The following is a 20901-nucleotide window of genomic DNA, read 5'->3' as shown; positions in this document are numbered from 1 at the left end:
CGATAAGAGCCATGAGGCAGATGATGAAACCACCCCTGCATTCGTCAGCCGCTGAGCACAAACCAGGAACGTGGAGCTTCTGACTCGGAAACCCGGGCAAAGATGAATTTCAGGAATCGGGGTCAGAGCCTCGCGCCGATGCGAGAAAGGAAAAACGCCACGGGCTGCGTCTCGCCCCGCCACTTCGGTGCAGTTGATCTGGATTCGCAGCCGTGTAAATGAGAGCCCCGCTTGAGTCAGCATCCTAAGGCAAAGCCTCCTGCTTGCCCGTCACAGGGCTCCCCTCTGGAGCCCAGTGTCACCCCGGCTGCCCCGACCCCACGGCACTGCTGCCCCGATGCTGTCCCTGGCACGGAGCCCAGGGAGGGCCTGGAAAGGTGAAAGGGAAACACGCAGAAAGGGGGAAAATTCCAGCGTGGCTTCCTCAGAAATAGATCGTGTCAAGTTGTTCGTCTTCAGGCTGTAATAATGGACCTGGGGGAAATGGGGGATTTTGTCCCCTTACATGGGAATTGGGCAGAATCAGCCCCGTGCCTGTGGTAAGAAGCCACGTGCTGGGTTTGTGGCTTGTTTGGGAAGGGGGAGTGGTGGCACAGGGCATTGATCCGGGGCGACACCACGGCCCTGTGTCAGGACAGGACACGGGGAGAAGGGAAACATGTGGGTCCCACTGGGTTCTGGCTCAGGAGGCGTTTCAGAGGGAGCTGGGGGTTTATGGAGAGCCTCTGAATGCCGTGGGGAATTCCCAGGGGTGGGATGTGGGCTGGGGAACGAGGCGTGCAGGGTGCTGGGGACAAACCCGAGCCTTTCTTCCCATTCTGCCCATTTCTTGCTTCCTCTCCTGCTGTCCTGGGAGGGCACTTTCACCCCTAAACCCTTCTCGTTGCTGGGGTGCATGGACGGAGACACGCGATGGAGATGCTCGGACCGGGGCTGGGAGCGTGCTGGGGACGGACCCAGCTCCTCCACCCCGTCTGCCCCGTGCCTCATTGTATGGCAGCCATTGTGCAGGGAGATTTGCGGTCTCTTTAGCGGGGTGTGTGCGCGATTATGATTTATTGCACGGCAGAATTAATGCACGAGGGGAACGGCGTCGCATCGGTGCCGCGCCGTGATGGCTCATACGGTGCTGGCCGCGGGTTTGGGACCGCGGAGCCCCACGGCCTGGAGCTTCACCAGATCCAGCTCCTACTTGGGGACACGATGTAGGGGGACAGCGGGAGCCCGTGGAGGGGTAGGTCACAGCCTGAGCTGGTGGCAGAGCTGCTTACGGGTGGGCGTCCCACAGCACATGGCCTGGCTGAGCTGCAGGGCCAAGGGACTGGCACCGCGGTGTGACGCCGTGGCTGCGCTTTCTCTCCTCTTTCCCTTAAAATCCCCTGCGGGCCACCCTTAATGACTGCGTCGCGCTGAGCTCAGCGCTAGCCGGGCTCGTTATTTTGGTGTTTTCCTACATATCCTGATTTACCCTGGTGTGGGTAAGGAGCCTTCAGCTCCTTTTGAACCCCCTGCAGGGACAGGGCGCTGCGGCCGAACAGGTCGGTCCCCATCCTCACCCTGTCCCTGCTCCCCAGGCCGGGCAGCGCCTTCCCTGTGCCCCAGCTCCCCCAGCCTGGCTCTGCCCCGCAGCTGGCACCGTGCTCCTCCCAGCTGCAGAGGGAAGCGTTAATTACAAGCTCCTAATTAATTTCCCATCTCTAACAGAGGGCCTCATGATGCAGCAGGGTGCGACGCTGGGCTCTGCCAGGCTGGGCTCCGCTGCCCGCGCTGTCGGGGCTCACCGAGGGGTTTTTGGCAGCAGCACCCAGCCCCGGCGGGTGTCTGCTCGGGGCTGCAGCACCCAGACGCTGCTTTGCCTTCGGGAGCAGCTTCCACCCGCAGCTCTGGCGGCATTTGCATGGAGCCGGGCGCAAGGTGGTGTTTTGGCGAGGGGGGAAACCGAGGCACGGAGCGGTGACGGCAGCTTTACTCACAGCTGCTGGATGACAGGGGCCCGGCGCTGATCTAAGCCCCGGGAAAGGTGGAAAACCAGCTTGCAGCCTGCTCCTGCTGTGCCGGGCTGAGTCCGTGCCCTGCTCAGCGTTGCAGAGCTTGGGGGGGAAGCCCGGGTCCTGCTCCCTTTGTAGGGTTTGCAGCTCAGACACCGCTGTGTGGTGCCCACGGGGTCTGCAAGGGTGTGAGTGCAGGAAGGGGGCACCCAAAGGAAAAGAGTGGGGAGAAACGGGGTGCACATATCCCCTTCTTCTTCCTATCACATCCTTCAAGCACATCCTCTCCTACCTATGAACCCCGCAGCCAGGCTCGTGCCGGGGTTGCTCGTGCACGTCCCCGTGCTCCTCGGGGAGAGGAGGCTGACCCGAGAGCCAGCCGGGCCATTAATATTTATGCCCGACGTTCATTTCCATCCATTTCAATATTTTATGAGCCTAACAATAAAAAAAGGCCTCAACACCCACTGAGGCACATAAGTAATTGGGCGTTGACGGTCCTGGCGCGCTGCCGAGAGCGTTGCGGGGAGCTGTGGGTGCTGCCCAGCTGGAGGTAATTGCCCCAACGGTGCACAAACCTGCCTGCCCTGTGCTCCTCCAGCCACGGCCAAGGATCCCGGCAGGATTTTGGGGCCACCCTGGGGTGCCTGTTGTGGGATTCGATGCGGGCAGGGCTCTGCGTGGTGAGATCCAGCCTGGGCACAGTGCTCGGGGCTGGGATGGGCGCAGGAGGAGAGGGAGGTTGGGGGATGCTGGAGGGTGCTGGCTCGCTCTGGGAGCTTCACCTGCCTCCATCCTCACCTTTTGCTGTCCCCCAGATGCCGTGGCCTGCGTGGACCCCGAGGAATGCACCCGTGTGTGCGGGGCCGCCGTGGGCTGCTCCAACATCGCCTACCCCAAGCTGGTGGTGGAGCTGATGCCCAGCGGTAGGTCGTGACCTTGTTCCCAAGGGTTTTTGCCCACGCAGCCCCTTCCCCAGTGACCCCCAACAGCAAAGCCAGGGGATGGGGGTGGTCCTGGTGCCGCTGGGTGTCCCCAAACCCCATCCGTGCCCCCGTGGATGTGCAGAGGGGATGGTTGGGGCCATCCTTCCTGCTGTACCCAGCCACAGGCTGATGTTCCCTCCTTCCACAGGGCTGCGGGGTCTGATGATCGCGGTGATGATGGCTGCACTCATGTCCTCCCTCACCTCCATATTCAACAGCAGCAGCACCCTCTTCACCATGGACATCTGGAGGAGGCTGAGGCCGGGGGCCGGCGAGAAGGAGCTGCTCTTGGTGGGCAGGTAGGGACCGAGGGTTTTGGGGACACCAAGGGTTTTGGGGACACCCAGGGTTTCGGGGAGACCGGCAGGGCCAGTCCAGCCCTCTGTGATCTGCCTTTGTGTCTGGGAGGCTGCGCTCAGCCCGGCTGCGAGGCGCTGTGGTGGCGGAAGGGAAACAAAACCCTCACATTATTTTATGGATGGAAGCGCTGGAGACGCAGATGGGGCTCAGGGAGCGTTTGGAAAGGCTGAGTTGTGCCCTCAAAACGAGCTCGGAGGGGCCAGGCTCAGCCACTGCCCCACGTCGCCAGGTGGCACTGGGTGGCACAAGCCTGGGGTGCCCCTGGGGGGTGTCGGGTGCTGGCCCCCAGCCCGGTGCCGGGGGGTGCCCGGGGCCGTGCAGCCGCCCGCGGTGCCGTGCTCGGGGCAGCACACTCAGCGCCGGGGCATGCCCAGCACGGGGCCTGCTGAGCAGGAGGCAATGACAAGGAGGAAATCTGGGTCAGGGCTTCGGCTGGGCTGGGGCTTTGGGGAGGGTTTTCCGGCCCTGATTGTGCGGTGATGCGAGGCAGGAGGCTGTGGGAGGGTGATTTTTGGCACCCCCCCACCCCCCAACATCTCCGGGGGTGGGAAGGTGTCAAGCCGCCTGCAGTGAGTGGGCAGAGGAACTGGTGGTTGTGCCCATAAAGGTGGGTAAAATAACGCGGGGGCTTTGGGGAGGGTGGCTGATGGATGTCTGCAATGGGCTTCGCCCACCCTGGGCAGGAGCCAAGGGTTCTCCCAGGATTGCTCCAAATTTCTACAGCCGTTTTCTCAGGCTAATTCCCTGCAGTTTGGAACAACACGTCTATAAACAGTGCCCGTACTTCCACAGGAGCCTGGAAATAATTTCACAGGTGCTCAAGAAACAGCTGAGCACTGGCTGTGGGTACAGCAAACGAGAAATCTTCCGGGGAGGAAAAAATGCTGCTTGAGCTCCAAGGGCCAGCGCGGGGACACAAGGCTTGGGGTGGTTCCCCAGCAGCCCCGGTCCAACCCCTCAGCATCCTCATGCCGGGCATGTCCTGTCCAGCTCCACGCAGAAGAAAAAGGGATTTGCTCATCCTCTGCTTGCTCAGCAGCGAGGCGAGGCCGGGGAAACAATGCCCCGCGTCCTGCGAGCCGAGGGGCGGCCGCCCAGCACCACGCCGGGGCCGCTGCCTGCGCCGTGATTCATCGCGGGCGTTCGGCTCTTTCACAACGGGTTTGCCGTAATCACGGCACCCATGGGTGCCCTGTCACCTCCCCGGGGAAGAGCTGCCCCTGTTCAGGGCTGATCTTGAGCTCGAAGGGGCTTTTCTCAGCCGGGGAAGGCTCCGGTGCAGGGAGCAGGGTGCCCGTGGTGTTCCCAGCGGGGCAGGGAGCTCTGAGCCATCCCTCCCCTGCGGTGTGGCCTGAGGGGCTGGGAGGGCTCCCTGCTCCCTGGATCTGGGGATTTTTACTCACACACAGCGGTGTCACCCGGCTGGAAATCCCCACTCACGTTTTCTGCTCGCTCTGTGGCTGGGAGATGGCACGGTGGCGAGGATGGAGATAAGGCAGGGGGAGGTGGGATGGAGAAACCCTACAAGGGCACCCTGCTGTGGGCCAGCCCTCGAGCTCCCACACCTGCATCTTTCCCATGACCTCCCAGCATCATCTGTGGGTTAGAGAAACCCCAAACACGTTTTTTTTTCTTCCACCCCGTGGGTCAGGGAGGGTGTTTTGCACTTGGGTTGCTTCCTCTTTCCGGAGAGGCAGATGGGCGGTAGCAGAGAGCGGCTGTGTCTAGAGAGATGCATTCATTGCTTTCTTTTTCTTTCTTTGTATTTTTATTTTTGAATACTTCTGCTTTTTGAGCTGAGCAGATGGAGCTTTAGGTAATGCCGTGAAGCTGTGCACCGTAAACAAGCGGGGCTGAGCTATAAATACAGCGGCACTGAGCTGTGCCACGGAGCTGCTCTCCAGCCTGCTCCGGGTACCGAGGGCTCAGCGCAGCTCCTGGCTTCCCCTGTCCTTTGCTGAGCTGCCTGAGCCGTGCATGGTTGGTTTTGGGGCTTTTTCCTGCTCAGACCGGGCCCAAAAATCTGGGGTTTGGCCAATGCCTCTGTGTTTCTGATTAAAGTGAGGCAGCGGGGTGCAGCTGGGACCGGGGCGAGGATGGGGACGCTTGGGGACACCTCAGCTTTGCCTGGGCGTGGAGGTGATGAGAGCATCACCTGCAGAGCCCAAATCTGGCCAAAGCACCCACGGCTGGGGGCTTTTCAAAGCAAAAGTGCCTTTTACCTGGTGTTTCCCCACGGGGGGTGCAAATTACCAACCCCCCAGGCTTGGGGCGAGGGGCGTTGGGAGCAGTCGCCTGCCCGGTGCTGCGGGACGGAGCTGGCGCTGGTGCAATTACTGCGGCGCCTTGTGCAATTTTCATGAGCTTGGGGACTGCAGGATTAGGCTCTGCGTTCGAGGTGACATTGCCAGAAGTGCCTGCGGGATGTGCAAGGCTCCATCCGGAGCCCCAGGGGCGAGCTGGCCCCGTGGCTGGGGTCGTCCCCAGCGGGACCGTGCCCAAATGGTGGCACCCTGCCCTCGTCCCCCCTGCCTCCAGGGAAGGCTGCGGCACCCGGCTCCTCCTGCAGCCGGTGGGCAGGGAGGGAAGGAGTCGGGGAGGGCTCCAGGAGCACGGCAGTGACATGAAACAGCCTCAGCCCCGGGCACGTCTGACCTGAACCCAGACAAAGCCTCGCAGCGTCTGGCAGCGGCGTTCTCGCCGCGACGGGTGAGAAACCACACGGGGCAGGAGCATCCCGGGGATGTCAGCGTGTGATGGGCATCCTCCCGCTGCCCTCGGGGGGGTAAAACCTGCCCGCATCCCCCAGCCAGCTCTTCTGCACCACCCTCTGCTGCGGGGCACCCCGGGGGAGATATCCCATTCCCTGCGGTGTCCGGTGGTGGCACGGGTGTCGCCGCTGTCCCTCGCAGGGTGGTCACGGTGGTGCTGGTGGTCCTCAGCGTGGTCTGGCTCCCCATCCTGCAGAGCTCCAGCGGCGGCCAGCTCTACGTCTACATCCAGGCTGTCACCAGCTCCCTGGCCCCTCCTGTCACCGCGGTGTTCGTCCTGGCCGTCTTCTGGCCCCGCGCTAACGAGCAGGTTGGGGACAGCCTGGGGACAGCGGGGGGATGACATGGGGAAACGCCTCCCTGCCCGGGAACTGGGGAGGTGGTGCTGGAGGGGAGGGAGAGGAACGTGCAAAAGCCCCGAGGTGGCGTTTCTGGGGGCTGTGGTGAGGAGGAGGAGGAGGAGGGTCGTCCCCACCACGGTTTTTGTCCCCTGCTGGGGTGATTGTCCCCCTCCTGCCGTCCCCCTGTGACCTTCGCTTCGCAGGGAGCTTTCTGGGGCTTGATGGCGGGGCTGGCACTGGGGCTGGCCAGGATGGGGCTGGAGCTGGCGTACCCCACACCCCGCTGCGGGGTCCCCGACCCCCGGCCCTGGCTGCTGGCCGACCTGCACTACCTGCACTTCGCCGTGCTGCTGTGTGCTGCCACGGGAGCCGTCGTGGTGGGGGGCAGCCTGCTGACCCCCCCGCCGCCCCCAAACAGGGTGAGCAGCGCACGCAGGCACCCAGGACCCTTCACCCCAAACCCCCTTTGGCTGGAGACTCTGGCGGCACCTGGGGCTGTGCCCTGAGCTCGGTTTGGGGGGGGGTCCTGGGTTTTTTTTCTCACCGAATTTCCCCCGGTTCCAGCTGCGGGATCTCACCTGGTGGAGCCTGCCGTGGAAGTGCCCCCAGCCCTCCGTGGGTGGCACACCCCAGGGACCCCGGGATGGTGAGTGTGCCCTCGGGGGTATCCCACACGGGTGGCATCCCCGCTGCCCCCACGGCACCGTGCCTCAGTTTCCCCGTGGTCCCCTGTCCCCATGCTCCCCCTCTCTCCGTGCCAGGCCCCTGCTCAGCCACCCCGGCCCTGAGGGACACCACAGAGCCCCCCGTCTGGGCCCGGGTCTGCAACGTCAACGCCGTTGTCCTGATGTGCATCAATATTTTCTGCTACGCCTATTTCGCCTAGCAGCCCCCCAGGAGGGAGGGGAATGGGGGGAGAAAAGGGGATTTGGGTGATATTTTTTTGTCAGGGGTGGGATGTGGGAGGATTAAATCCACTGGTGCCATGAGCTGGGTGTTCTCAGCACCGTATGTCCCAGGGGACCGTGAGGTTTGGGGGCAGGAGATTGGGGGGCTGCCATGAATGGGGGCAGAGAGACCCCGGGGTGAGGTTTTGGGGTGGGCAAATGGGCAGAAAAAAAAAAAAAAAGAGCAGGCGAAGCACAACCTCCACGAAGCAGCAGCTGCAAGAAGGAGGCCGCACAGGAGGGTTTCATCCCAACACACTTTACTAGCTCTAAATAAAATATTAAAAAGCCACACTTTGCAGCTACAAACGGCACCAGCAGGACTGAATTCCTCCGGGGCAGCCAGTCCTGGCACCCTGCACAGCGTTACCGAGCCTGGCCACATCCCGGGCATTTTTCGGCTGCCTGCAGCTCTCCGGGGAGCAGGGGCTTCGAAAGGTCCTGGCGAGGAGCTGCCAAACACCACAGCCCCAGCAAGAAACCAGCCCGGGCTGGGCCTGCCGTGGGGTTTCCCATTTACTGGGCACGGGACTGCGGTGGTGGAGGCTGCGAGCTGGGCTCCTGCTGCTCCCCTCTGCAGCTCCGGAGAAGTTTTTAAGCCCTTTTTGATTTCAAAATGATTTTTTTTTGGCCCTACGCTTCCTCCCGCAGGGTTATTCATCGGCACCGGGAGCTGGGCAGCCTCGGGGTGGAAGCTTGGCCAGCCTGGCCTCCACCCTGGCACGGCCTCCGTGGGAGGACCCTCGCCGGGATCTGCAATCCACGCGGCACGGGGACGGTGTGGGGACAACGTGGGGACATGGGGGGGCCACGTGCACGGTGCAGAGCGGGGCTTTTGGGCAGCTCACTTGCGCAGGGGGTGGACGTAGTTGCGGGGGAAGAGGCCGACGCGCCCGTAAATCTTCCCCTGCCACCAGTTGGGGTCGGGGCAGTCCAGCACCTCGATGATGTCCCCGCGGTAGAAGGGCAGCTGGGAGCTGTCGTGGGCCGAGAAGTCGAACTGGGCTTGCACGAATTTGGGTCTCTTCACCTGGAGGGAAGGAAGTCCAAGGCAGGTCAGTGGTGGGGATGGGAGGCCCCCGGCTGCCGGCAGCTCCCCTGGCCCCAAAGTGGGGGGGACACCGCGGCACTGTGCAGTGAGGACTGGATTACGAGGGGGCTTGGGCACCTGCTTTGAAGATTAGGGTTGGGAACGGAGCAAATCCTGCCACGGGGAGAGACAGGGAGACCTGGGGTGCAGAGGAGGACCCCAGGGTGCAGGGGAGGACCCCCGGGTGCAGTGCCCCTGTTCCCACTGTCAGCAGAGCCCCCTGGGCACCCTGCCCCTCGGAGGCACCCATCTCCCCCCTAACCCAGCTCCCAGCACCCCGTTTCACCTCCACAATCACTGCCCCAGGGCACGGCTTTGCGGGTACCGGGCTCTCCTGGGTGTCACCTCCATCCTGAGGGACTGTCCAGTGCCCCCTGCCCCGCTCCACGCCACCCCTCTTGGCCCCACAGCCCCCCCAGTGACACCTCTGGGCTCTGGTCGTCGTCCCGGAGGAAGATCTGCTGCTTCTTGGCGATGGTGGTGGTCCTGTAGAAGTCCACCAGCTCGTTGAGGGAGTTGAACTTCTCCTCCCAGAGGAAATACTTGCCGTTGCGCTCCCGGAGCACCTTGAAATGCTGGACGTGCTGCCCGTAGCTGCGGATGGAGCACGGATGTGACCCCAGGCACCCAAAACCCTTCCAAAATGCAGAGCCCAGGGGCTGCCTGGGGGGCTTGCCACCCCCATCCTGTCCTGGCTGGGGGTGGCGGTGATATTTGGGGCCTGAACACCCACAGGGGACAAGTAGGAGAGCGGGGTGGCTATAGGTTTGGGTGCTGGTGAGCCTCGAGAGACCCCAAATCCCCGGAGGATGGAGCAGGCTGGGTTTTCCCCCGTTGTCCCCATGTGCTGGCACCTCCTCGGGGTGTCCCTGGGGGTGGCAGCTTGGGGTCCCTGTGCTGTGGGGCTGGCACGGGGCTGCTCCATGTCCCCACTGCTGCCAGCGCCCCGGGCAGGGGCAGGGACTGGGCCACGCTGGTGACGCAGGGCAGAGCGCGGCTCCCTTTCATTATGGGCAAGAACCTCCTTAAATGCTTAATTAGAGATTAGCAGCGTGAGAAAGTGCCTGGCTGGCCTGGGGCTGGCTCCTGCACCCTGGCCCTGGGCAGGGAAGGGGCAGCAATGGGGCGAGAGCCCCCGGGGCAGGCTCTGCCTGTTGGCACACCTCCTTGCAGCCCTGGTTGCCGATGCCAAAAATCCTCGGCCCCGCGGCACCGGGATGCCGGGGCACTGGATGTGTCCCCTGGGTGATGCTCTGGGCGAGTTGTTCCCGCAGGCCGTGTGCTCGTAGCTTGGACCCAGCCCCGTAGCTACCTGCCTGGCTGTCTTTGGGGGCACCCCAACCTGCAGATGGGGGCGAAGCAGCGCCGTGGCCCATCGCAGGAAACCGCAGGGGACGGAGGCGGAGCGGCGGCGCTGCGGGTGGGAGGAAGGGGAGGAAGAGGAGGAAGGCCCGTGCGAGGCCGTGCTCAGCACCCTGCTGCCTAACGCATCCCCTTCTGCACCAGGGCAGCCTCGCACCTTCAGCTCCTGGTCCCCAAAATGGGGCTGGGGGCTCCCCACCCCCCTGCACCCCGCGGGCACTCACTTGACGGAGACGGAGAACTCCCCCGGGGCGCTCTCGCTCTCGCGGATGAGGAAGGCGCCCAGGTATTTGCGTTTGAGGAGCAGCTCCTCCGCCAGGTGCCGGGAGATCCTGCCCGCGTACCACCTGTAAAAAGCACCCGGCTCAGCACCACCGACCCCATAAATGCCCCGGGGCTGAATCCCCACCCCGCAGGATGGGGGCACCGAGAGCTTTGTGCCTGGGGGAGCTCAAGTGGGAGCTCCCCATCCCGTTCCTGGGCTCCCCGCGGGGCTGCACCCACCCGCTGAGGTTTTCCCCTTCCCCTTCACCACCCTGATGTGATCGGGGACCACGCTGCTTTGGCAGGGAGGACCCCAGCGTGCTGCAAGCACCAGAGTGCCCTCGTGTCCTGCATTGGCCTTGCAAGGACACCGCTGCAGCCACCACATCCTGTCCCTGCCTCGTCCCCCGCCGTGCCACGGGCCCCCCTTTCCCCCTCCACAACTCACAGCCCGGGGTAGGAACAGCCCTGCGGGGTGTTCAGGGGGGATCTGCAGAGCAGAAACCCCTACCTTGAGGGGTGAAGCCACCAAAACGAGCCGGAGGAGCAGGGGAGATGGGAGAATCCCCCGGCTCCATCACCGCCGAGGCTGCCCCCGAATATTTGGGGGCAGCAGGCAGCGGGCAGAGCCTCTGCTGCGTGTTAAAACCACCGGGGAGCTGACAGCCTTTGGGCTTTAGCACCAAGCATCACCCAGCCTCAGCCTGCAGGAGGCCAGGTCCCACCCAGCCCGGCTCGTTCCCCGAGCACCCAGCGCCCGCCCCGGGGTGCCCCCAGCCCACGCTCCTGCTCCCCAGCCGCAGCCCCGAGCAGATTTCGCTACGGCATTTAAATGTGATTTACCAGGGGATAATGATACATAAAACACAGGTTAAAACAGGGATAAATTATGCCGGGCTTTAATAAGACGGTAATAGGATTGTGTCTAATGCAGTTGTAATCCCATAATACTTTGTTGTTCCCCGATTATCATTTATTTAGCGGGCAGCCCGGCGCGAGGACGAATTTCTGTGTGTCTGGGGTGCGTGGGTGTGCCACCACCTTTGGTGGCGAGGGCAAAAGGATCGCCCAGCACTGCCACCCATCGCTCCGTGGCTCAGTTTCCCCACGTGCGGGGCTATCCCGGCTTGTGGCCAAAATTTGGGCACCGGGACCCACGGCTGGGATCAGTGCCGGGGTGGTACTTACGGGTGGGGCTTGATCTTGATGTAGTTTTTGGGGACGAAGCCCTCGCAGCCGTACAGCTCGGCCTTGTACCAGTTCTGGTCATCTTCCATGTTGAGGATCTGGGGAGGGAGAGGAGCAGAGAGGCATCAGCCTGGCCAAAATCCCTATATCCTGGCCCCCCCATGGGTCAGCTGTCCCGTGACACCCCCAAAATCCGGGGCTCTGACCAAAGCTCAGATATTTTGCCCAAGACACGGCGTGGGGTTTGGGGTTTGGCTCATCCCTGGGCTGCCTGGCATCACCCCAAACCCCCGGCCGGGGAAAGGGGATAAAACCCACCCCCAGAGGATCCGGGCTGCAGCCAGCCCTGTGTCCCCCGGGGGCGACGGCAGCGTGGGAGGACGCGTCCCGGTGCGAGCAGGAGGGCTGTGACACCCGTTTGAGCGCGACACCATTTTCCAGCCTCCCACGCAGGGGCCCGGGGCGGCTGCACAGCTGTGCAAACAGGATCCGAAACCCTACAGGGCTGCGGGGAAAACACGCCGGGGAGGCAGGGCCGGGGGATGCGTGCGGCAGCTTCGGGGCCCCGGGTGATGGCTGTGCCCTCGTTGTCCCCGAGGGTTGGTGCCGCTGCGTGGCCGGGGGTGCTGCAGGGTGCTGGGGGCCAGGAGCAGCCCCCGGTGTTGTGGCATCAGCCCCGTGGAGAGGGGTCGGTGGTGTGGTGCGGGAATCCTTGTTCCCATAAGTGGGGCTGCGGTGTCTGGGGGTGTTTTGAGGCTCCCCGAAGGTTTTTTGGCAGCTGAGCCCACCCCAAAGAGAAGCACCCGAGTGTTTGGGGCTCTTGGTGTTGTTGTGGAGCAGGGGAAAAATGTGTTTCAGCCCCAAAACAGAGCTCGGATGGTGTGCCACCGATGCCCCAATGGCCGGGGAAGCCGTGTGCCACATCCCAGCCAGGATCTCTCTGGAGATGTCCCCGGTGGCACGGACGAGCAGTACCCTCCGCTGCTGGGGATGCTGCTCTGCACCCCAAAACCCCAAAGAACAGCTCCATCTCCCCATGTAAACCCCGAAAGAGGCAACAAAGCACCGGCGTTACCCTACGTACCCTCTCCTTTCCCCCCCCAGCCACCAAACCCCCGGTACCTTCAGCGTGTCCCCTTTCCGGAAGGGCAGCTCATCCTTCTCCGTCGCCTGGAAGTTGTACAGGGCCACCGACTCCATCCCGCTGGCTGCCGTGGGGTGCGAGCGGGGGGCCCCCCGGGGCTGCGTGGGGCTCGCTGCCCCACGGCACGGGGCTGTGGGGCACGGGGCAGGCGCACGGCGCTGCCGGCGGGCAGGAAACCGCGCTGATGTCAGCGCCCCACCGGGGCGAAACGGCGAGCACCACGAGGGGTGCTGCCTGCCGGCGGGCACGGCTGCCCAGATGTGCCACCCAGAGGTGCTGCCCAGAGGTGGAGGGTCCTGCTCGGGCCGTTTATTGGCACCTGTGGGATTTTGGAAGGAAATCAGATGGCGACGGGCCGGGCGCGTGGGTCGAGGATGTGGGTGAAGCGTGTGAGAGCAGCTGGGGGAGGCTTTGATGTCTCGTAGGGGCTGAGCGCCCCGGGGCAGCCTGAGGAAGGTGGCTCGGTGGGAACGGTTCTGAGCAGACGTGGGGATGCAATCGCAGAGGGATGGGCAGAGGAGGAGATAAAGGGGGTGGATGCACACACCTGGTTTCTCTGGAAATCAGACCGAAAACAACGTGCCAGGTGCCAGCCTCCAAGCGGCGAGGCTTCCGCGTGGCTGTTCCTGGCTTTTTGGGGCTGTTTTGGGGGCTGTTTTTTTCCAGCTTCCCTTTTGCAGGAAAAAAAATCTATCCCTTTTAGACCAAAATGACTTCCTGCTGCTCTTGTGGGCTGCAGGCACCGTGTGTGCAGGGCTCACACTCAGGGCACCACCGGCGAGGTCGCCGCAACCACAAAAACTTCCCGGCGCATGCGTGGGCCGTGGCACGAATTGCACAGAAAATCCACCGGGCTCTGGCTTTGCTGTGCAGGGAGGAATTAACCCGGGGACAGCTGTGGCTCGGTCCCTCCTGACGGGTTTGGGCATTTTCCAGCAGGAAGCTGCTGCCATCTGCACGGGGAGGGACGCGCCGCGGTGCTCGGTGTCCATGGGAAGGGGACAGGGATGAGCGGGGTGGCCCTGGGTGTCCCCGCAGCCGGTGGTGCCCCGATCCCTGGCCATTATCCCCAGCATGGTCCCAGGGGAAGAGGAGAGGCTGGGAAGGCCGGGGGGGCCGTGGGAACTGGGTGTGTGTGCTCGCTGTCACGAGGAGGACGGGATGTGGCGAGGCCCCGCGGTCACCGCAGCCCAGCCGGACCCAGGGGACGGGGCTGGGGCTCAGCTGTGGGGCGAGAGTCCCGACCCTACAGCCCCGAGGGAGCAGGGCTGGGTGGTGTCTGGAGAAACCGCCCCATAGAGGCAGCCAGAGGGGCTTTGAGCCCACGTGCAGGAGGATTTGGACCTTGCCCCTTTTGCCTCTGCTCGCAAAGGGCATGGGATGGAGGGGTCAGGGAGAGGTGGGCGCGGAGGTGTTGGAGAGCTGGGTGGGTTCCCAGCGGGTTTGGGGGCAGAGCGGAGCAGGATGATGGCCCCGATGGGGACATTTTGGGGCCTGGCTTCCTTGGGGTCATGGCTTGGGGCGCCTTGGGGTGTTGGGCACGGGGCTGTGCCACCCTGCGGGGTGACAGAGGGCACCCACGGCCTCGGCGCAGCAGGGACCTCAGGACCGGAGCAGGATTGGGTCCTGCCAGCAGATGGCAGCAATATCCAGGGTGACACTGGGGACACTGGGGACACTGGGGACACTGGGGACACTGGGGAGCATCCCGGTACAGCAGAATTGGAGGTACCTGCTGCCTCCCAGCCTCCAGCTGCCTCCTTCCCTGGGGAAACCCTTCTGCCTTGCCATGGGCACCCCAAAACCTCCCCCACCCCACTCTTGCCCCATCCCAGAGCCCCCCCTGGAGGGATCCTGGACCCCACAGCACCCTGAACCCCGCAGCGCTCAGCTCCCGGAGCCAACATCTGACTAACCACGGGCCTGAGCCATCCAAAAAACCTCAAACCAAGTTTTTTTTTTTTTTTATATATTTTTTCCCTCCCTCTAGTGTTTTGCCAAGGATCCATATCCCTACAGCACACGCCGTGCTGGCACAGGGAGGAGCCCGTCCCTGCGGCTCCATCCGCAGGCGGTGGGTGCTGAGCCCTGGGTCTGCACCCCCCTGGGGTTTGGGGGGGTCCCAGGGGTGCTGGGTGGTCACTGTAGGTGGGTGTCAGGGCCTGCAGCATGGAGCAAGGGGCTGCGAGCATCAGCCCGGCTTGTGAGGAGACCCCGAGGGCTGAGGATGAGCTCCGTGGATGCCACCTCTGCCTGCAAACGGGGGGATTTTGTGGCCCTGGGGACAGGCAGAGGAGGGTGCTGTGGGTGCTGGCATCGCCCCTTCCCCTTGGCATGAGGTTTGGGAGTTGGCTTTTCCCACAGAGCGCATCCCGGTGTAAGTGGGATGGGAAATGGGAACCCCACGGGTGGGCGCCTGGGTGTGGGGTTTCATTTTTGGGACTGGTTTTGGGCTGATGGGTGCAAGCAGTGCCTGTGCCTGGCTCTGGGGACAGGCAATGCCTCGTTTTGTTTTAGGGACATGGCTGTGATGGACGCTCGGTGATGATCACTTGTGGAGAGGGTAGATGTTAATGAGTTAACCAGCAGCAGCTGGGGGCTGGGCACCCCCTGCGCCCTACAAAAGGAGATGGAGACCCCCCAGCTGGGTTTGGGCTGGTCAATGGGGGATGCTCTGCACCATGGGGGTGACTTTGGGACCTGCTGCTTTCTTCCTCCTCCCAGTCAATCCCGCTCTGCTTTTGGCTGCCTGAGCAGTGTCTCGTCGTGCCAGCTCCAAAAGCTTAAAAAAAGCTTTCTGCTGAACCTGCTGGGTGCTGCTCTGCAAATATCTGATGGAGGCTTCTGAGGTGAGAAACCACCGCAGCACCCAGCCCTCCTGCTTGGTGAGCTTCCCATAACCATGCTTACTGGTTAGACTGGTGCCACGGTGTGTGCAGGGGCTGGAGTTTCTCTGCTGTGTTTTTGTGGCTCTCCTTGGGAGCACCCCTGGGTTTTTGGGGTTGAGAGACCAGGGTGCTGCTCACTGGGCCAGCACGGTGATGGAGGGCTCCTGCTGCTCAATTCCATGGGAGAGAAATCAGAAGGATCCCTTTAGCGTGGGGCTGGGTGTGGGGGGTGTTTGCCCTGGAGGAAGGCTCCTGGAGGGGGCAGGAGGGCTCTGCAGCACGTGAAGGGCTCGTGCCAGGGAAGCCGTGTGCGTGCTCGCATCCTGACACAACCCGCTGCAGGAACAGCTTCTGAGAAGCTCCCCCTCAACGGTGACATCTGTTATTTTTCTGGGATTTAAAAGGATTTTAAAAAAAAAAAGCATAAAAAAATGAGAAGCCTTGTGCGTAGGTGAGGGGATGCTGCTGCTGCGGTGACTCAGTGGGGACGTCTGGGCAGCTCTTGTGAATGATGGCTGGCAGAGGGGTGGCTGCGCTCTCGCTGGGAGAAGCAGCCCAATTTTGGTTCCTCCTTAGGGCTGGCTTGTTAACAAAGAAGTTATTAATAACCAATTAAGCCCGAGCTCACGTCACGCCTTCCTCTGGAAGCGCGGCAAGAGCCTCTGCGGTTCCTCCTTCGGCACCGTACCCACTGCACGCGTGGGGGCTGGATTTGGGGAGGTTCCCGTGGGGCTGTGCAGGGGGAACACGGTCAGGGGGTGTCCTCTGGGTGCAGGAGGCAGGGGTGGGGGTGACCTCTGCTGCTGGGGTGGCTCGGGGATCATTTTGGGTGGGTGCTTTCTGAGGACATCCTGCAGAGGGTAGTGCTGCTTGGAGAGGGGTTTGGTCAACCCCAGGGGCAAAAATGGGGGTGCTGGGGCCATTTGGGGTGCCCGGAGGGAGGAGGATGTGTGTGTGGCCGTGTCCCTGGGCAGCGGGGAGGCTGCTGGAGCGGCGCCCACCGGGATAATTCACCGGGTGCCGGATGCGCCGTAAAAACCAGAGAATCCAGGCTCTGTGCTCCTCCTGAAACCGGCTATTCAGGAGAGGGATGAGGAAGACAAGAGGGAGGAAGCGGAGGGGAGATGCAGCACTGAGGCCTTCTGTCTGGCCGGGGCGGATGCAGGTGCAGCTGCGGATTCCCTGGATGCTCCGTCTGCTCCGCGCCACCCTTTCCTGCGGGGACAGAGGAGATGCAGGCAGGAGTTGTTGTCCCCCCCCCTCTGGCTCGCATTTTCCTCTGATTTATTTTCGCTGCTGCAGCGTCTGGGGCAGCTCCTCCCGTAGTCTGGGCCTCGAGGTGGCAGGTTTGTGGGGGCTCTCTGGGGTCTGATGAAGGGGTGAGCTGTCCCAGGAGGGTTTGTGACCTCTCTCCCCTCGCCAGCTGCCTCTCTTCAGGAAATGTTGAGAGATGAAGTAGTTCTGAAACCTCTGCCCAGCCCATCAGCAGCTTGCTCTGAGATGAGCCAACAGCATCGGAGGCTGTGAGGAGGAGTCCACGCACATGGCAGTGTCAGTCCCCAGACACACAGGGCCACATAACCACCTTCATTTTTGTAGCAAATCCAGCTAAATAAGGACACCATCACTGCCTCGTGCCATTTTCCCAAGCGGTGTTTTCTCCTGTACAAGGCGGGAGGAAAGAGTGAGCAAAGACTGGAGGAGGCCACAATAAAACTGATGGATCCTTCCCTGGGGCTGTGTCAGATGGTGATTTCTGACACATCGGCTGTGGAAATCCAGGGTAATTTCACTGAAGCCTCGCCAGATAGCTGCCTGTGTAAATGAGGCAGGATCTGGCCTGTTTTAAAGGAACACTGCCCAGTGGTTAGCCCTGGGATGCATGCTTTTGCTGCCTGCTTCTTAGCAAATGCTGCGTGCAGCGCTCACACAGGGCAATGCCTCACTTTTAATGGGAAGTTGGGGCACTGTTCTCCCTAAAAATGCTCCTGCAGTGCTGCAAATGACAGCGTTTGCTCCAAAGGAAGAGTTGGTGGGATATCCAGGGTGCTGGGCCACCCCCAGTGAAGGCGATGGCCCAGGAGCAGTGCAGCTCCAGGGCTTCAGCTCGAGTGCTGTAAGGCACGAGCATCAGCACAGCTGTAAAAACCTTTCCCATGTAGGTGTACGTACAGCATGTGCATACATTGAGATGCGCCTGCAGTACCCAGCAAAGTATATGCAAAATAATCTGAGTCTGTGTTTATATAAAGCATTCCCTCCAGCTGGGTGTTCCTTCCAGCTCACCAGGCAGCAAGCTTCTGAAACGCAGCTTTGCTATCTTCCTTCCTTTCTTTTCCCCTCTCGGTCTGAAAGAGGAACTGGTTTTGCTTTCTGCTGGCTTTGGGGTTTTGCTGGGGAGCCCTGGCTCGCTGACAGTCCTGGTCCTCGTGGGCTTTGTGTGTCCTGTTGGCTCGGAGCTTGCCATGAGGCAGCAGGGGATGTGGCGGGGCATCGTGTCTGCACGTTATCTCGGTGCATTAGTGTTGCATGCCGCTCTCCCGCTGTGCTGGAGGAAGGTTTGGGAGGTTTCTGGCGAGTGCATCACACCAGGCAGCCCTGTTGGTCCCACCAGCTGCAGGACTGGGATTTCAGCTGCTCCAGACTTCCTTGGAGGAACTGAGGAAGGTCAGGACCAAGCGCACCAGGCACAGAGCTGGTGTCTCTCCTGGGAGACCCTCAAAACCAGCCCAGGCAAGGACTCCAGCCCCGGTGCCTGCTTTTTTTTTCCCCTCTGGGGATTAACCCAAGGTCTGCAGCTCAAGCTGGTGTTTGTTTGCTGCTCCCTCAGCCGGGCTCAGCAATGCAGCCTCCAGTGGCTTGCAGCTGCACTATTCCCGGCTCCCCAGGGCAGTGACATTTACTGCTTCACTAAATCATTTTAGCATGTGTTTAAATCTACCGTGTAGGACAGGCTCTGAACACCCCGGGTGCTGAAGGCTGGAAAAGCATGCCACCTGCCTACAAGGCTTAGATGGCCTCGAGGATGTAAAACATGCCAGTTAATGGAGAGTCTGGGGAAAGGCACACGGAGACGGAGCTTTTGGGAGCAGCCCAGGACAGCCCTGCTCAGGAGAGCTGAGAGACAGCATGTGAAAGCTGTGCTTTATCCCTGCTTCCAAGCATGACATATGGGCAAGTCTGATGTGCAGAGCTGTGGGGCAGCATATGGGAAGGTAGGAACAGCTCTCCTGCTCGCAATTAATGATGTCCAGCACTGGTAGTGATCAACAGTTGAATGATGGAGGAAAAATATTGGAAATGGGTGAACAAATATTTCCTTCTGTTCTCCTAAGACCCAGTGGTGTGGAGCTTGGATGTGTCTAAACCAGCTGTGACTTTGTGTATAAGATGAATCTTGAAAGAGGCACTCGAGAATGGCAGCCTCTCAGTTTTTCACCTCCCCCAGGCTCTGATTGTGGTGCAAAATGGGATGTGGTGCCCTGCCCAGAGGGAAGATGCGAGTCTCATATTTCTGTCTCGTGATAACGGAGTGCAAGCAGGAAAAGCTGATGCAGACCCACTCCTTGCAAATGTCTGTAATGAAAGATTGCAAGTGGAACAATAGAGAGCAATGCACACGCAGTGCTCACAGGGAAGCATCTGCCCATTTTTCTCTTGGGAGCCAGACTGGTGGCTTCAGCGGAGGAAATCATTTGTAAAACACAGCCCTTCCTTTCCAAGTGGTTAAGACCCTTCCAAGTATAAGTCGCTTTTAGGTCTTGCTGTGCAGGTGTCAGAGCTGTTCTTCCAGCCCACTGGTGACCCACGGGGGATTTTCAGTAGTGAGGCAGTTCAGGCTTATTTGGCTTTCACTCTTACCAAGCAGGTTATTCAGTTCACGCATCTCTACAAAGGCCATTTTCAGTATTGCTAAAATCTGCTGTGGTTGTAACAGCTTGCACCCCCCTCCAGGCTCATGAAGTGACATGCAAGCGCTGAAAGAGGCTTCTTGAAGGACAGAGGAAGCCCATGGTCTGTAGCAACTTGCTTTGCAGTTATTTTTGCTTGAGGTTGAGCTTGTGGTTTGTGCCCCAGAAGAAACGGGGCCGTGCACAGCCAGTTCCCAGCAGCGCTGGTACTTGCTTCATCCTTTCTCTGATAAGAAATGCTTGACTTCAGAAGGGAGCGGGGTTCCTTTGACTTCCCCTACTGTTCACAAAGTCAGGGAGCACTCTTGTATTTTCTCCACCTCACTCAGGCCTTAAGAATGTGGAAGCTCGTAGGAGTGTTAATTACAGACAATTATAACCTGCTTGGCCAGCTGTCATGCTCAAATGGCTACTGAAACTATCGTAGAAGATGCAGGTTGTCCTTACAGGCTCGTCTCAACCAAAGGAGCCTTCTGGTTCAGGGGCTGGCAGAGCAGTTGTCCAGCATGACTGATCCATGGAGCAGCTCAGCCAAATAGTGTTAGGATTGAGTGTGCTCGGAGCATTTCTTGCCTGCAGTGTTTGTGCTATGAAGCCCTCATGGCTTGTCAGGAATCTCTCCCAGCCCAGCTGGTGGATTTTTAATCTGCTTGTTGATTACGTGGGGACCATGTATTTACAGCTCTGCGCTGGTGTTTAGTTTTTGCATTAGGAAATCACCTGGGAAGACCTGTTGGGGATGAGATGCTCTGCGACTGGCCGGCAGTGACAAGCCAGGAGTTGTGACAGTGAATGCAGATGTGAAAGTGGCAACTGGATTTGTGAGCATGGGAACTGAGGAAGTTCAGTTGCAGAAGTGGGAATCAGAAACCTCGAAATGGGGCCAAGTAATTAAGCAACTGCTGTGGTGCTGGGCAAACACAAACCCAAGAGACAGCCCTCAGTTTTCATCTGTCAAGGGAAAAGCCACCAGCTTTTCAGCTGTGATAATTGGTGATGGGCATCCAGCTGTAATCCAGGGGCTCAGTAGCTCTGCATTACCAATCCCCTGGTTTAAAAGAGGGAGCTCAAAATGCCTGTGGCTTCCAGTATTCAGCCTGCTCCAGGGGTCCTGTCTTCACTACTGAGAGCGATGGCATGAAATTTCTGCACTACAAATGGCTGGAGATATGTGCTGTATATATAAAGCTTATTTCTCAGGGCTATAGGCAGATGTGGCTTGCCAGATGTGATTTACAGGACAAGAGCACACATGCAGGAAGCTCTCTGGACCAGCTGATGCCTCATGTCTGAGGTCCATGTCTGAGCATCCCCTTGGTGTGATAACACCGATTTCAATCTTTTTTCCCCCTGATTCACCCCAGGTAAGTGGCAGATGAATCACTGTGCTTGTCCTCTGGTGGGCAGGACAGTGCTTTGCTCACAGGCCCTGAATTTTTGTGCTTGAATATGAAACTTTTGGACTCCAGTCTTTCTGCCATGGCTATGGTTGCTGCTGAGAGTTTACACCGCTCTCATGGGCCGCCTGCTTGGTTGTATGTTTTATTTGTCAGAAAAATGCTCTCCTCCCCACTTCCCTTGTAGCATACGAAGTCTTTTTTTCCTATTCATCGAGGTGGGAGCAGCCTAGCTCGCTGTCCCAGCCCACCAGGAGAGGAGAC

The 20901-nt window shown here is 60.7% G+C and overlaps 2 protein-coding genes and 1 long non-coding RNA gene across 3 annotated transcripts in view; 2 read left to right on the top strand and 1 right to left on the bottom strand.

The window, feature by feature from the left end:
- The window catches only part of SLC5A10 (solute carrier family 5 member 10), a 36083-nt gene extending 27897 nt beyond the window's left edge, over positions 1 to 8186 (top strand). Inside the window, exons 10-15 of the mRNA XM_084536877.1 lie at positions 2807 to 2914; positions 3123 to 3273; positions 6247 to 6415; positions 6650 to 6865; positions 7011 to 7092; positions 7208 to 8186. Coding sequence (XP_084393003.1) covers positions 2807 to 2914; positions 3123 to 3273; positions 6247 to 6415; positions 6650 to 6865; positions 7011 to 7092; positions 7208 to 7332 — 851 coding nt within the window. The 3' untranslated portion in view covers positions 7333 to 8186. The remainder of the gene's footprint in view (positions 1 to 2806; positions 2915 to 3122; positions 3274 to 6246; positions 6416 to 6649; positions 6866 to 7010; positions 7093 to 7207) is intronic.
- On the bottom strand, positions 7637 to 12607 carry GRAP (GRB2 related adaptor protein). The gene is made up of 5 exons (XM_084536878.1): positions 12420 to 12607; positions 11298 to 11395; positions 10070 to 10192; positions 8909 to 9077; positions 7637 to 8423 (listed from the first exon to the last, which is right to left on the bottom strand). The coding sequence occupies exons 1-5, from the start codon at positions 12495 to 12497 to the stop codon at positions 8238 to 8240; spliced, it is 654 nt and encodes a 217-aa protein (XP_084393004.1). The 5' UTR covers positions 12498 to 12607; the 3' UTR covers positions 7637 to 8237.
- Positions 12608 to 15109: 2502 nt separating this feature from the next.
- Positions 15110 to 20171, top strand: LOC311445307. The gene is made up of 2 exons (XR_014698335.1): positions 15110 to 15290; positions 19941 to 20171. It is a non-coding gene; the product is annotated as an uncharacterized lncRNA (long non-coding RNA).
- Positions 20172 to 20901: the final 730 nt, after the last annotated feature.

The sequence above is a fragment of the Aythya ferina genome, assembly GCF_964211825.1.
Source record: "Aythya ferina genome assembly, chromosome: 15".
Classification (NCBI taxonomy): domain Eukaryota; kingdom Metazoa; phylum Chordata; class Aves; order Anseriformes; family Anatidae; genus Aythya; species Aythya ferina.
This window is presented reverse-complemented; position numbering and strand designations above follow the sequence as displayed.